The sequence below is a fragment of the Piliocolobus tephrosceles genome, chromosome 17 (genome assembly GCF_002776525.5).
Source record: "Piliocolobus tephrosceles isolate RC106 chromosome 17, ASM277652v3, whole genome shotgun sequence".
In the NCBI taxonomy this organism is placed as follows: Eukaryota; Metazoa; Chordata; class Mammalia; order Primates; family Cercopithecidae; genus Piliocolobus; species Piliocolobus tephrosceles.
The window spans coordinates 73,190,936-73,206,477 of record NC_045450.1 but is presented as its reverse complement, the minus strand read 5'-3'; the positions used below and the strand labels follow the sequence as shown (position 1 = coordinate 73,206,477).

The window sequence follows — 15,542 nt, the reverse complement described above, 5'->3', positions numbered from 1 at the left end:
CATCTATCCATCCACCCAGCCATCAATCCATCTACCTACACTTCTGTCCATCTACCCATGTACCCACCCATCCACCCACCCATCCATCTAACCATGCATCCACCCATCCAGCCATCATCTATCCATCTATCCATCCATCCATCCATCCATCCATCCATCCATCCATCCATCCTCTCAGCCACCCACCCATTCATTAATCCATCCATCTATCCACCCACCCACTCATCCATCCACCCATACATCTATCCAGTCATCCACCTGGTTATCCTCCCATCCATCCACTTATCCACCATCCATCTACCCACCCATCCATCCACTCATCTATCCATCCACCTATCCATCTATCCATCCATTAATCTATCCATTCATCCATCTACCCACTCCACCTTCACCTACTCTCCCACTCATCCATCCACCCACCTATCCATTCATCCATCCATCCACTCACTCATCCATCTATCCACGCATCCACCCATCCACCCATCATCCACCCATTACCCCCCACCCATCCATCCATCCACCCACCCACCCACTCATCCATCTGTACATCCACCCACTCATCCACCCACCCCTCCAGCCACACATCCATCCATCCATCCATCCATCTACCCATCCATCTGTCCACCTACCCCTCCACCATGAGTGTTTCTGTATGACTATAAATTCTGAAGCTGGCTGGGCCCCTCGGGTCCCTTCCTGCAACCCCGGGTGTGGCAGAGGTGGGAGCAGTTGCTACATCAGGGAAGCGACCTGCCCCAGGTCACACAGCAAGTCGGTGCCAGAGTCCACACTCCTGACTCGGCTGGGGACTCGGGCACTCAGTTTCCTCCCTGGGTGCTCACCCCCCACTGTCCAGAGGTGGAGGACTGAGGGGGAAGCCACCCTGGCCCCATTCGCCCCTGCCTGTGAGCGAGCCCCAGGCCTGTGGAGGCTGCGGGGAGGGTCACAGCATCGCATCTGCACCCCTCCCCCTTCTTCTACAAAGAGAGAAGAAAAGCCGGCAGCAGCTGGGGCGATCCGGGGCAGGAGGCGACGTCCTCCTCAGGGAGGGGTCGGGGAGAGAGCTGGGACCTATCAGCCAAGAGCCACGGGGGCCCGCTGGAACGCAAAACTATTTAGACAATAAATGAAGTATCGGAAAGGCGTGCGTATCTCGAAGAAATCAATCATCTTGTACGGTGTGTCTGGACACTCGGCGCCAAGGCGGAGATAGCGCCTCGCTGGGGAGATAAGGGTTAATCAAGGATTTAATTCTGCAGGAGATAAAGCAGAGGAGGGAAGAGTGGAGCGGGGGCTCCTTCCTCCCCGCGCTCCCCGCAGAGCCTCAGCAGCTGCTCTGGCCTGCGCTCCCCTTGTGCCCCCAGACGTTATCTCCCCACTTGGGAGGGTTTCTAACCCTGCGCCCGTCTCCCCAGGATGGCCTGTGCCCCAGGCCAGAGCAGGACTAAATGCGGAAGCAGGCGGGCAGGGAGGGGTGACTGCAGCCAGGGCAAAGGGCAGCCCGTGGGGATGACTTCCGGGCCGGTGCCAGCCCCTCAGCCCTGTCATTAAGGAGTCTGCGAGGGTCTCTGGGGATGGGCAGATGTGGGTTCTAGTTCTCCCTCTGCTGTTTGATCCTGGGTACTTGGGCAATTCACTTAATGTCTTGGAGCCTCAGTTTTCTCATCTGTCAAATGGAGTGGCAGGACCCACCTCGTAGGATACAGGGACGAGGAAGTGAGGATGGGCCTGTGGTGTGTCTGGAACTCACAGAGCCCTCTAATCTCAGCTCCTACGGCCTTACCCCTGGTCTCTACCTATGGGTTTTCTTGACACTTTGAGAGTTCAGAGATGAGAGCCACGGAGCTCCCAGCCCATCCATTCATTCCTCCTGGCAACCATAAATGCCTGCCAACATCCCCACATCCCAGCACTCCGGAAGGATCAACTGCCACTTGCACACGTACAGTGATGGGGAGCTCACGCCCCACAGAGCCAGCCCTAAACACCGTGGCTTCCTTCCTGTGGTGCAGCTGAAATGTGGCTCCTTCCATGGAGAAAACTGACCACCACTGAACTTCCACTAATATTCTTCCGCCTCCCTGCTCTAGGCCACGGGGCCAGGGAGCCGACCCTCCTGCAGGGCTGCTGGCCGCGGCGCCCACCGAGCTGTGCCCCGTGTCAAACACCACTCCTGAACATCTCACGTGACCTGCCCAGCTGCCCTGGCAGGCAGGGGTGCCATGGGCTTCCCTGCTTCACAGACAAGCTTGCCGCCCTGCCCATGCGCCTTCTCAGGGTCTGCAGGCTCAGACGTAAAAGGAAGCTTTAGGCGCCCCTGTGTCTCACCCAAGGTCCCAAAGGCTGAGGCAGTGGAGGCTCACAGCGGGCAGGGGCCTGCCTGCAAGGAAATGGCATAAAGGCAGGAGACTCCAGGGCCTAGAGAAGGGGGACGCCCTCTGTCCTGGGCCAGCTTCCCAAGGAATCCCTGAGCGGCCTGGGACACGCATCTGCCCGCTCAGCGGCAAAAGGCTGTATGAACGACCCAGGAGGCCCCAGACCCTATGCCGCCCATGACGTGCCCCCACGCGTACTCACAGGTTTCTATACATCAGTGCCCTTTCTTAGCTGAGATGTGTTTTAAAAGAAACTGTTATACCCTCTTCGGAGGAAACCGTACTGACTTGTCATAAGTTGGAGGTGGCCCCAGAAGTGCATCCAAGACAAACCACACAGGCATTCGTGTCTAGCGGCAAGGGGCTGCCTTGGAAGGCTCTGCCAGGCAGGGGCTATCACCAAGGAGGTGAGCACTCGTGCCAAGGCCACGGAGACCACGGGCCTGACGGCCACGCCTATTGTCAGAAGGGTCTGCGGGGACAGACGCAGAACTACCCTCTCGCCCTCTGCTGCAGCGTCCTGACCGTCCCAGTACCCCCAAGGCCTGGGCCACTGCTTTGCTCCTTCCTCCCCTTGAATGCTCTTCTCCCCTGCCCCAATGCCCAGTCATCTGGCAAGGTCCTGCTTAAAGAACCGCTCGTCCAGGAAATCCTCCCTGAGGCACCAAAGGCCCAATATCACCTCCTACAGGAAGCCCTCCGTGGGCCCCAGGCAGTGCGTCCCTCCCCGCCCTCCAGGTCCCAGTGTCTCAGGCCCAAATCTTCCCACAGGCTCCACACAAAGTGGCCAGAGCTCCTGGCCTGGCGTCTAAGCTGGGCCTGTCCCCTGGGTCACTGTTGCCCTGTACCGGGTGGGCGGGCAGGGGCGGGGGTGGGGGCTGCTTACCGGCTCCACCTGCCCGGGGGACGAGGCTCCAGTCTGGACACTTCCGTGGAACGGGCCCCAGGACAGGCCCATGGCGAGGCTGAGTCGGGCCCGTACACGCCTCTGCCCATCCTGCACCACCGGCTCCAGCTCGTCTGCAGAGAGACATCGCAGGCATGAGGCGTGCCCAGTCTGAGCCTCTCCAGCCCACCTCCCGCCAGGGTCGGCCCAAGGGGCAGTGGAGCGTGGCAGTCCTGGGGGCCTGGGCTGAGTGGCAGGGGCCGGCAGGTGCTGGGTCCCAGGGGCCTGGGCAGCCCTGCAGCATGATCTCTAGGGCACTGTGGGGTATAGCGACGCAGCCGGGAGGATGCCTGCGGCTGGGTTGTGAGCCCTGCGATGGTCGTTCTCCAGGGCAAGGGCTGCAGGTTAGACAGGGCCCACAGAGCCCAGCTGCATGGTGCAAAGCTGGTGTGAATTTGTGTCATGGCTGACAAGTGGCCCCCAAAAGATACACCAGCCTGCAGTCTACGAACATGCTCATATTTAGAAAAAGGGTCTTTGCAAATGTAATTAGATTAAGGCTCTTGAGATCAATGGGATTATCAGGTGGGTCCTAAAACCAATGACAAGTATCTTTCTAAGAGACACAGAAAAGGAGACAGAAAAGACCATGAGAAGACGGAGGTGGAGATGGGAGGCAGCCATGAGGGTCACCTGAAGCCCCCAGAAGCTGAGAGTGCCAGGAGGGAGCCTCTGGAAGGAGGCTGGCCCTGCCGACACTTGGACTTGGGACTCGGAGCCTCCAGACTGTGAGAGGACACACGTCCGCCGTCTCAACTTAGCACGCAGCCCAGGACACACACACACCTGGCCCTCACCCGCCTCCTGGAGTCTCAGCCTCCTCGGTGGACAACAGGGACGTGGCTCCTTCCAGGCCGTACACCCTCTGCCCAGGAAGGCCAGGTCACCTCTACCTCTCCCGTGGCCAGGGCTGCCTGGGCCCACGGAGGCCTCACGTGGCCTAGCCTGGTCCCCTGGCCACAGTGCTGTGGCGGCCCCACTTCCTGGAGCCCCGATTGGGCAGGCTGTGGCCTTAATGGGCCTGATGATCAGATAGCTGCTTGCCTAATGGCAGAGATAACATGTAAATACGCCGGGAGGCCCTGCTAAAACGTTTTAACTGGGTCTTTGTCTTCCCCAGGGCAGATAAGATGGCAGCGAACCAGGACTGAGAGGCCGAGGAGGCCTGTGTCCCTTTATCAGCCCCCAGGAGGGGACGAGTGGACTGGGGGCAGCAGGAGCGGCTCTGCCGTCTCAGCTTCATGGCTGCCAGCCCACCCAGAATGCCTGGGTCCCGGCCCAGGGCTCTGACCACCGGCCTCCCTCCTCCCCTGCCCCTGCAGGGCTTGGCACCAAGAGGGTGACCAGTGTGAGCTGGGTGCCAGCATCCCATTCACACGGGCCAGGCAGCACCACACGACCCTATGGGGTGTCCCCCTGTACAGACGAGGACATCGAGGCCCCTAGAGGCTATGCGGCTAGCAGCAGGGCACTGGGATCCAAAGCCCTAGGCCTGGCTCCAGGGGCACCCTGTATGTGACAGCGGTGGGGGGCCTGGCCCCTCATGTCCCGGCTGCACCTGCGTCTCTGGCCCCCACCTGGTCAGGCCTCAGGGGTGGACATGGGAGAGAAGAGACTCCCCAAGGGGGAGCTCCGAGTGTGTACTCATCCATCCCTCTGTCTGTCCGGTCTCTGGTGGGTCCTGAGTGCTACCATCAAGTGAGCCTGTGTGTCACCCCTCAGTCAGGGCTGGGGCCACAGGGAAGCATGTGGAATCCCATCCGGACCTTTAGAAACACTCAGAGCTTTGTGGGTGGGGCCCTGCGTGCGGGCTTCTGTTCTGGCGGGGCAGGGCGGGGTGGGGGGCAGAGGACCCTTGTCTGAGAAGCCCCTGAGGGCACGTCTGGACCCATGAGTGCTATGACTTCCTTTCAGAGAGGGAAGGGGTTGCATGCCTTCCCCTCAGGTTCCAGAACATTCCTGACCACAGTCCCTGGGCCTGCTGGGCACGGAGCCCCCACTGGGAGCCCCTGCTGTTCCTGAGACACTGCCGTGCACCTGGAGCTGGTGCCCACCTTTCCAGGAGTAGGAGGAGCTTGGGCCTGCAGTGTCCACACCTGCCACATGTCACACCTCAAGGGTGTCGAGGTCCCTGTCCTGGTGGCCCTGGGCTCTCGCTTGCCCCCTGCCGTCATGGGGAAGGGGGAGGGCAGCACTGGTGCCCACCCTACCCGGTCCACACTGCACCCACAGGCAAACGGTCCTGCTCCCTAATCGGAGCTCCAGGGCCAGCCGGCCGAGCCTCCCAGATAAGAGCGTGGCTGGCATTTCCCGTGGCGGCCGCCCCTTCGGGGTATCACGCACCGCCAGAGAGGGCTGGCTCCGATAAAGGTGGCCGTTCCACTCGCCCAGCGGCAGAACCCGCCACTCGGGGATGGCCGGGGGCTGGGCGAGGGGCCTCCAGGGAGTCCAGGGATCGGAGGGGTGTGGGGCTGGGGACCAGGGCGATGGTCACCACGATAGCCCATCTCCCTGGACCAGGGTTCAGGTTGCGTCTCCAAGGGGCTGTGCATGGGAAAGGTGCCTCTTGGGGGTGGATGCAGGGCCACGAAGGTGCCTGGATTGGTAAGGGGAGCATGAGTGATCTTAGCCCCAGCTCACCCCAGGTGCCCTTGTGCAGCATACAACCTGTGCAACTGAACATGGAGGCTGTGGTGGTTCTCAACACTCATCTGCTCATGTAACCTATTTCCAGCCCCTGTTCCCGCAGAGACCCTCTCCCAACCAGAAATAAAACCGCACTGGAAAGTGCGGGTGGGTGAGGCGCCTACTCCTGGCAGATGGAGTTGCCTCCTGAGAACCTGACTCAAGGCTGAGGATGGATGGGAATGTCCCTGAGTGACGGTGAGAGGCCTGAGACTGGGGGCCAGGGGATGCTGGGCTGGGTGGGAATGGGCGGGAAGACACAGGCAGATGTTTTTTTAAATGGTCTGTAAAATGGCTGGGGGATCCAGACAGTGGCACCCATGGAGATGGCCAGCACCCAACGCCACCACCAGGAAGCCCAGGGCCCAGCGAGGCTGAGGAGTGCCCAAGTCACACTGGGAGCTCTGGCTGGAGGTGGGACCAGAACCCATGGTGAGCTCTGTGCTTGTCCTGCCACAAAACCCTGTGGGGAACCTGAGGCAGCAACAGGCAAGCCACAGTCTTGGCTTTGGGGCTCCCAGAAAACACAGGCAGTGGTCAGACACCCCCATGGCACCAACAGCTCTGAGGGCAGGCCAGTCAGGGTGGGCTTCCAGGGGGAGGTGTCCCTCCCTGCCAGCCTCCTGTGACCAGTCTCTCTGCTTCCTCTTCCCCAGCTCCAGAGCAACTGGGGTGAGCCCAGCAGAGATGCCAGCTCCAGCCAGGTCGTCTCTGCAGATGAAGAATGGGGACGCCAGCTGCGGCTCCCAAATCCCCACGGACCCAACATGAGTGCCTGCCCCATGGACCGAGCCTTAGCTGGGCCCAGCAGGACTTGCGGGGAATCTTCCCAGCTGCGCTGAAGTTACTCCTCCCAACATACGTGGGGGAGACAGATCCAAGAGGTTCTGTCTCTGGCCCAAGGGTAGGCAGCGGGTGGGTGGGTTAGAACCAGAGCCCCAGGGCTCTTCTGAGCTGAGGTGGGAGGGAGCGGCTGGTGGCCCTGTGGCTGACACTTCCAGCTCTGGCCTCAGTTTCCCCATCTCTAGACGGGTCTCCTGAGGAGGGGGCGGGCCCAAAGCCGCATAGGTGAGCCCCACAGGGGGCGTGGGGCTGCCACTATAGGCACAGCACTGGGACAAGGATTAATTTATTCAGACAAACAGGACTGCACACGCCATCTCCAGAACAAACACGCCGTGCTGGGATTCAATTTCACCCCAAGCATCTGCGAGGAACCAAATGAGAAGTTCCAGCCATTGCATATTTATACGATTGAAACGTCCACATGGGTCTTAAAACCCTCCCTCCGGTGACGCTCCGCGGGGGTGGAAGCAGTGGGGGGCCGAGGACCAGGCAGAGCTCAGCGCTGCTGGCTGGGCCAACCCCACAGAGTGGGGAGCCTGGCTGAGGGGAGCCCGGTGGGTCTGGCCAGGGTCCAGGGCCTTTTGGGGGTGCCTGGGGAGGGAGAGCTGGGGTCTGGAATCCACAGGCCTGGGGCCAATCCTGCCTCTGCCCAGCTTGCCAGTGGTTGTGTGTGCTCTGAGTCTCAGTTTACCCATACGGAGAAGGGGTTGCCCCCATGACGTTCCCCTGGGCTCGTGCCATGAGGGTAGGGGTGTGTCTGCCGGTGCAGCCAGCACTGTTCTCTCTCCCAGCTGCCCGGATGGGCCGAGAAGCTGCACCAGGTGGGCATCCTAAGGCCTGGGGCCCAGCCCGGGGCTGCCCCTGGGATTTGGCCTCCACCCCTGGGCTCTGGCTCTGCCCTAGAGGCCCTAGAGGGCCCTGTGGCCTCCCTCAACAACGTGGCCAACATGCCCAGCACAGGCACTGCCGCCCCCTGCTGACGCACGTGTGGCAGCAAGCCTGTGGAGGAGCATCTGCTCCCATCCCGCAGGCCCAGAGACTCCAGCAACCAGCTGGGGGTCACACAGCAGGGAGGGCAGTTGCTCCTGAGACCAGACCCCAAAGCTGCTCTCTGGCAGAGGATCCAGGGCTCCACCCAGGATCATCTGCCTCCTGAACCGACTCTGCTCAGCCACCCGCCTCCCCAGGCCTGTTTCTCCACCTGAACCACGGCCCCGGCAGGCTGGCTCGCAGCTCTGACTTGAGGAGGCAGGTGAAGGCGTCACCCTGTGGGTCTGCGGACGCCCGGGAACTGGGGCCCCTCCTGCACACAGCTGGCCTTCCCGCCTTCCAGGGGCCAGCTTCTGTTTGTGCCTAATGGCTGGTAGCCTCTGGAGCGCAAAGTCCAGCCACCCTCGATGGTGGGCTCTGTGGTTGGTGCCCACCGTGGGGTCACCCCAGCACCCACTTATCTAATCAACCCCATCGCTCCGCCCAGCCCTGCCCTGTGGCTCCCGCAGGCCAGCTGGGCCCGGCTTTGTCGGGAGCGGCCCTGTCTCAGGGATCATGCTGTTTGCTTTTGATAAAAGTCACAAAAAAGGAAAGAAAAAGGAGCAGGGGGAGGGAAGGACGACCCCAGGCTGGCGGAGTTCCGGAAGTCTCTGTGGGTCAGCAGGTGAGGCTGGTGCACAGACCATGTGGGTCCTGACAACACATCCTGCGCAGACACAGAAACCGAGGCCAGAGGGGCGAGCGGCTCCCCAAGGTCACACTGGAGGCAGGCCAGGGGGGTGGCCGGGGGTCAACTGCGCGGGGCGGGGCAAGCCGGCCCCTCTGTCCACCACGACGCGCCGTGTTCAGATTCGCTTGCTGGTCACGCGTTTGGCTCCCATGCAGGCCAACCCTGAGGAGCCCATTTAACAGGGGCGAGGGGACCTGCCCACGGTCACCAGCTCCAAAGTCAGACCCTCCTGGATGGAAAAGCCCGTGATCTGGGTGGCAGCTGAGGCCCCAGGACAAGAGACAGGTGACAGAAGGGGAGTGGAGGCTAAGCAGCTCCTCCCCCGCCCTGTGACCTCCACGCAGGGTCTGTGTCCCCTCTGCAGCCTCAGTGGCAGGCCCTGGCCCTGTGTGCTGCAGCCGCCTACAGGAGGCAGAGCCCTGGTTCCCAGGATTCACCAACCACGGCCATGGCGGGCACCAAAGGCCACGTCTGGGCGAGGTTCTGAGTGAGCGTTGGGATGGGCCTGTGCCAAGGAGAGACCAGGGAAGCCCACGTGGGGCCGAAGGCCTGTGGTTGGACTCTGTGGCCTTCTCTGTGGCCACAGAAGCCTCTTGGGCAGTGGAAAGTGTGGTCCTTTGTGGATATCATGGCCTCCCTCATATGTGATCCTCCCAAGATCTGGCTGGGAACAAACGCGGGCCTGGTGAGAAATGGATGGGGGACAAGGCTGGGGGTCCAACAACTTCTTTCCTTTCCTTTTTCTTTTTTTTTTTTTTGAGACAGAGTCTTGCTCTGTCACCCAGCCTGGAGTGCAGTGGTGCGATCTTGGCTCACTGCAGCCTCCGCCTCCCAGGTTCAAGCGATTCTCTCATCTCAGCCTCCTGAGTAGCTGGGAGTACAGGTGCATGCCACCACACCCGGCTAATTTTTGTATTTTTAGTAAAGAAGGCGTTTCGCCATGTTGGCCAGGCTTGTCTTGAACTCCTGACCTCAAATGATCTGCCCACCTCAGCCTCCCAAAGTACTGGGCTTATAGGTGTGAGCTACCATGCCTGGCCCACCAGCAACTTCTTGACACATCCTCGACCCACTGGGCCCCTTACTGTGGCCCCCTTTTTAGGTTTCTGCTTACAGATGGGGCAACCAAGGCCCAGAGGAGGGAGTGGCTGCTGGAGGCCCCCGAGGATGGGCTGGGCAAGGGTGTCCTCCCAGGCGGGCTGTGGGGCTGGCCCATCTGCAGAGGGGCCTCACAAGGGTCCCTTGTGAGCGTCCGAATGCCTGGGTGCACGGGCAAAGTCAAGGTGCACTGTGGGCAGCTGGCTATCTGCAGGGGGCCTTTCCCACAGCCATGTGGGCCCCGCAGGGCTGCCACTTCTCCCCAAGGCCCACATCTGCCAGAGCTAGATGGCATCTCCCATGGGGGCTGGTGTTCCCAGGCCTGTAGAACCCATAAGACCCAACCCACCCTTTGGACAGTGGCTGGGCATCGTCCTCTGAGCCGTACCCCATTCAGCCATCCTGCCAGGGCATGGAGAAGGCTGACACACCCAGGCAGCCCAGGTCTGGGACCAGGAGACCAGATCTATGCGGTACCAGTCAGTCAGTGTGTTCCCTGGATCAAGCCACACCTGAATGCCAAGTCAAGAAACACAAAGGGTCCCAGGCTTGACTCCAGCCCTGGCTGGGTCACTGATGGCCATGGCACCTCTGGGCAGGCCTCAGCTCCCCATCTCTGAGCTCTGGAGGCTGGGACACGGTGCTGAGGGGACGAGGCCAAGAGCTCGGGGGATGATGGGGGCTGTTTCTCCTGTTCTTGTCTGTGAAAAGCAAGGCCCGAGAAGCTGGGGGCCACGTGGGAGGTTACACAGCCAGCAAGTGGCATGAGAGAGTCGAGCCCAGGTCCTTCTGATCGCAAACCCATGACTGCAGCCCAGGCCATACCCCCACCTGCCGTGAGTCCCACCCACTGGGCAGTGGCCCTCTGTGAAGTCCATTCCCCGTTCACAGACAGGAGCCACCGAGCAGAGTGGGCAGAAGGCCACCTGGAAAGGTCAGCAGGACCACAGCCCTCACTCGTGGTGGTGGCCCTGGCTGTGGCGCTCGGGACAGCCGAGATGGAAGGAACGTGACATGGGCTAGCGAGAAGGGAGACGGAGCCGCCGGACGAGACAGAGACAGAGCCGCAGGCGGATGAGACGCGGGTGATGGGATCAGTGGATGCACCAAAGCTCGGAGGCAGAGCCACTCAGGGCTCTGCAGATTAGCCCGGCTCTTGGGGGCCTGATGAGGGTTCCCGCCCTGCCTCTCCCTGGGTCCCCCCAGCGCCCCTCAGAGGGTCCAGGTCCTTGCAGCAGGGCTGAGTCTGGGAGAGGCAACAGAGGAGCCTGGGAGCTGCATGCCCAGGTTGGGTAGAAAAATGGATCAGCTTTGCTGCTGAAAAACCAGATGTCACAGACGTCTGGGCCCTCCGGCCATGCTGGGGATAACGCTCTGCTCCTCAGACCTGTGCCCCGTGTACACCCAGTGACGGCTGACGCCTTGTGGACGCACACTCAGTGCACAGCCTGCCCTGCGCGCCCACTCTGGGGCAGCCTCTTGGCCAGCCCCCATTCAGTCATTTCTGGATGATTCTGTGTTATTGTGTGCCCAGCAGTGGGGCCAAGCCCCAGCACAAGACCCAGGTCCATTTCACTGAGGGGAAACAGAGGAGGGGCCTGCTCAAGGCTTCCCAGCACCCCGCCCTGGGAGACCCCAGGCCCACCACCTCCTGGGAAGCTTCCAGCTCCTCTACCCTGGTCCTCCTGCCCTGGTGCCCCCACCCCTGCCCTAGTCTCCCCACCCCCGCTGTGGCCTCCCTGCCTCCTGCCCTGGTCTCCTCTGCTTTCTGCCTGGCATGGCCCGTTGACCTCCTGACCATGGTGCCCGGCCTCTGCTGGGCCACAAACCTCAGAGCACCCTGGAGGCCAGTGGAGAGCCCAGGGTGGGGTTGGCCCAGAGCCCCAGGCCTCCTTCACAAGGGTTTTCTTCTCACCCCAGGCCAGAGGTTAACAAAGGGCTTCGAACGCCAGAACCTGCCTTCCTGAGATGTTTCCCTTGGACCCTGCACTCATGGTGGAGGGCTTCGGGGGGCTGGGGCTGTGGGGGGTGCCTGCCTTTGGGGTGAGGCCCGTGGCCGGAAAGCCCCGTGGAGGCCCTGCCAGCAGCTGCACCTGCCGAGGCTCTCTCTCTGCTAGAGGTGGGCCTCGTACCCTGTGTGCCCACCCTCCGAGCGCCCGCCCACCCAGCATGGTGGTCTCCTTGCCAAGTTGTGCTCAGGGCCCACATCGCAGGAGGCCTGGGTGGGATCAGCAGACAGGTGCCATGGGCATCGTTCCTGGGAGCTGACAGCAGGGGGTGCTGGCTCCAGGGAATGGTAGGTGCCAGGCACGGTGCTGCCTCAGGGCCAGCCCACATGGCACGGTGCCAGGACCCCAGGAAGCCATGTGTGCGGAGGGTGATGCCAGCCCCTCCCACCTCCTCCCTGTCTCCAGAGTGTCACCACCTCCTGGGGGCACCAAGGGCCAGAGGTCTTGACTTCATTAACTCTGTCTTCCTGCTAGACTGTCAGCCCCTCAGGGCCGGCTTTTGACGGCTGTGTCCCGAAGGCACTGGAACACCGGGGTGCCTGTGTTTGGAGGAGGATGGCACCCCTTCCTGGGAGAAGACCCAGCCAGCGCACCCTGGGGAGGGACTGGCCGCCTCGCCAAGGCCCTGGCCGGCTCTGGGCTACAAACGGGCAGTAAGGAGCAGCAGGCACAAGGGCCACGGCTTGGCTTGGCCCAGCCTGGGCCTGGCGTCCACTGTGGAGCAGCTGCGTCAGCCACCGGGTGAGGGAGCGGCAGGAAGGGCCGGCCCCAGGTGCCGCAGCCCCCGGCTCTGCCCCGCCCACCCACCAGCTGGTGCCTGTGAACTTCTCTTCCTATCGCCTGGAACATCGCTGCGATTATTGATTTTTTGACACAGAACAACAGCCCATCTTTATCGGGCTGAACCCTGGCCCCAGCTAATGGCAGAGCTGGGACCGCCTGGGAATAGCAAGGAAGGCAGGGTGGGGCCGAACTCCCCTGCAGGTACCTGGGGGCCCTCGTACCTGCAAGCCCAGTGGATTGTCTTGGGGAGGGGTGTCTCTAAGGGAAGGGGCAAGGACCTGACCCTACGGGGGGCAGTGGGGCAGTGCTCAGGCCCAGAACTGCCCTTTCAGAGGCCTCGAGGGCAGCTCGGAGCCAGGTCTTGCCTGTCTGAACCCCTTCCATGGTGCTCTCCTGGGGGCTGTGGTCTCAGACACCACCACCTTGGCCCCCTCTGGGGCAGCTGGACTGGCAGGCAGAGCCCCATGGTGCACAGGGGGGCCCGTGACCCTCCATGTGCCCCCGAGGGGTCTGTGCACGGGGCCCAGCGAGGGGCTCTTTCTCCCCGCACCCTGGGCGGCGTCTCTGCCACTCTGCAGCGCCTCCCCAGGGCTGAGGAGTCCGAGAGCCACAGCCTCATGTTACCTCCAAGCAGGGAGACTGGCGGCCTCTCCGGGCTTCTGGAAGGCTAAACACCCTGGGTCCTGGGCCTTGGTCTTCCTGCCTGGGAAGTGGGGAGAGGGAGCCAATTTACCCCCAGGCCCTAGTAGTCTGGTCTTCGGGGACCCTGAGGCCTGAGAACTGGGGTGGGGGTCCCTGGCTCTCCCCAGCCCTGCCCCATCCTATCAGTGGCTGGAAACAGGATGTTAGATAAGCTGTTTACACAGGACGTATTTTCTTTACCTTATCTGTGTCCTATCGGCCTGGGCGCCCTGGCCTCTGCCCCGTTTTTCCAGGGTCTAGATGGCCCTGAAGGCCCTTTCTTCCCACCAGGCCCCTGCTCAGCCTGTGCCTTTGCCCTCTGGTGGCTCCGTCTGTGCTCCATAAATGGGAGAGGGTGAGTGAGGGCCCAGGGTGCTGCCCCAGCCTTGGGTGAGACCATCCTACCCAGCCTGGCAGGCACCCACCCCCACCGGGAGCAGCCGCAGACACCCAGGCAGGTGCTGATGAGGACGCTGGTGCCCACCGAGAGCGTCAGGACACTGCCACCCCCTGAGAATGGAAAAGTCCCTTCCAGAAAAGGCTGCTGCCCTGAGCCCTCACTGACCCTTTGGTCTTGTCACCTCCACAGAGGAGGTGCTAACCAGGGGAAGACTGAGGCCTCGGGAGCCCAAGGTCTGCCTGGCACCTCGAGGCTCTAACCGGGATATGGAGCCTGTGCCCCGGGGTGAGCCCAGCCCCATGTGAGTCCCTGAGGCAGAAGGTGCTTCTGTGAACTGTGAATGTGTCTCCTCTTCTAAAAGCTATGTGTGGTTTTATGGGCAGCCACAGAGAGTGCTGCCATGGCCCCGATCACCCCAACACAGATGAGAAGACCGAGGTCAGAGAGGACCTGGCCCCGCAGAGCGGACCTGGCCCCAGAGAGCGGACCTGGCCCCGCAGAGCGGACCTGGCCCCGCAGAGAGGACCTGGCCCCGCAGAGAGGACCTGGCCCCGCAGAGAGGACCTGGCCCCGCAGAGAGGACCTGGCCCCGCAGAGCGGACCTGGCCCCAGAGAGCGGACCTGGCCCCGCAGAGCGGACCTGGCCCCACAGAGAGGCAGCTGGCTGTCAGTCAGATGCAGGCCAGGCAGGGGCTGGGGAGGGTGGGGAAGACCAGGAAGCAGGAGGAGCTCTGGAGGCAGAACAGGCCAGCTCCTCCTCAGACACAGATCCCTCCACTCAAGAACCGGGCGCCCCCCAGACACAGCTCCCTCCCCTGTGCCTCTGCTCAGGAACCACGGGAGTCTCCACTGGCCCCTGAATCAAGCACTGCGTTACAATGGGGGTTCCTGTCCCAGGGGTACGTGCTCATCCACCTACCCTGCCCCACCGAGCAGCGCCAGCCCCCACCTGCAGAGGAGACGGCACACAGCCTTCCAGTCCCGCGGCGTTGGGGGAACAACAGCTAAAGGTGGGTGGGGTGGTGACCACTCTGAGGGCAGCCCCGGATCTGCCGTCCGGCCACTGTGTGTGCAGAGCAACCCACAAACGGGCACCCACGTGGCCTCCACTGCCCTTAGAACCATCTTCCTTCTCTGGAGGAAACGTGGCAGGACAGCAAAAATTGAAAAAACAAATGGCTTACTGTCTTCGATATGCTGCCCTGAGCCCGTCCATGCCGGGATGACTTTTCTGGGATAAATTCCCAGGAACCAACTGCTGAGTCAAGGGAGGCAGCAGCTGGTGGTGCTGGGGCAGCCAGGACCAGGTGGCTCCGACCTTCGAGGTGGGGACCCTCAGCTGGGACGGGGTCGCCAAGGCCACTGCCTCGAGCAGCACTGGCTGGGGAGGGACAATGGGGCTCTGGGAGGCTGGGGACAAGCCCAAGACCCACAGTGACTCCAGGGTGGATCCAAACGGAAACCTGGGGCCAAAGCCCCTGTCCATGGCCCCAGGCTGCTCACAGGGCACAGGGACCAGGTTGGGGGACATGGAGGGGCACGCACAGAAGCATCACGCCTATGGGGCAGAGGCAGGTCCTGAGTGCCTGGTGCCCGGGCCCTGGGCAGGGTGGGAGAGGGCGGGGGGCTGGGGTGGGAGGCACCCTCACGAGACACAATAAACCCCGAGATAGCATCTTGCCGCATCTCAGGCCCTGCTCGGCCCTTTCGGGCAGGATATGACCAGCCCTCGAGCCGATGGCGGCCCCTTTGTCCCATCTCCGGGGACCGATCTTATCGGCTGCGTCCATGGCCGCTGTAATGGAAAAGCGCGGTGAGGAAATAAAAAGTTACACGCAGAGACGGAGGAGAGATAAATAAATAAATAAATAAATAAATAAATAGGGGGCGGGTGCAGCCGCCTGAGGGGTGGAGGAGCTGCTAGGAGGGTTAAACCACGGGTGGGGACGCTGGCAGGGCTGGGGTCAGGAGGTCAGGGCTCACCGGCCTAGTCCCCACC

General features: G+C 62.2%; 1 protein-coding gene across 1 annotated transcript in view; it reads right to left on the bottom strand.

Moving 5' to 3' along the window:
* Positions 1 to 15,542, bottom strand: part of ZFPM1 (zinc finger protein, FOG family member 1) — a 74,479-nt gene that overhangs the window by 13,656 nt on the left and 45,281 nt on the right. Inside the window, exon 4 of the mRNA XM_023228945.1 lies at positions 3,262 to 3,395. Coding sequence (XP_023084713.1) covers positions 3,262 to 3,395 — 134 coding nt within the window. The remainder of the gene's footprint in view (positions 1 to 3,261; positions 3,396 to 15,542) is intronic.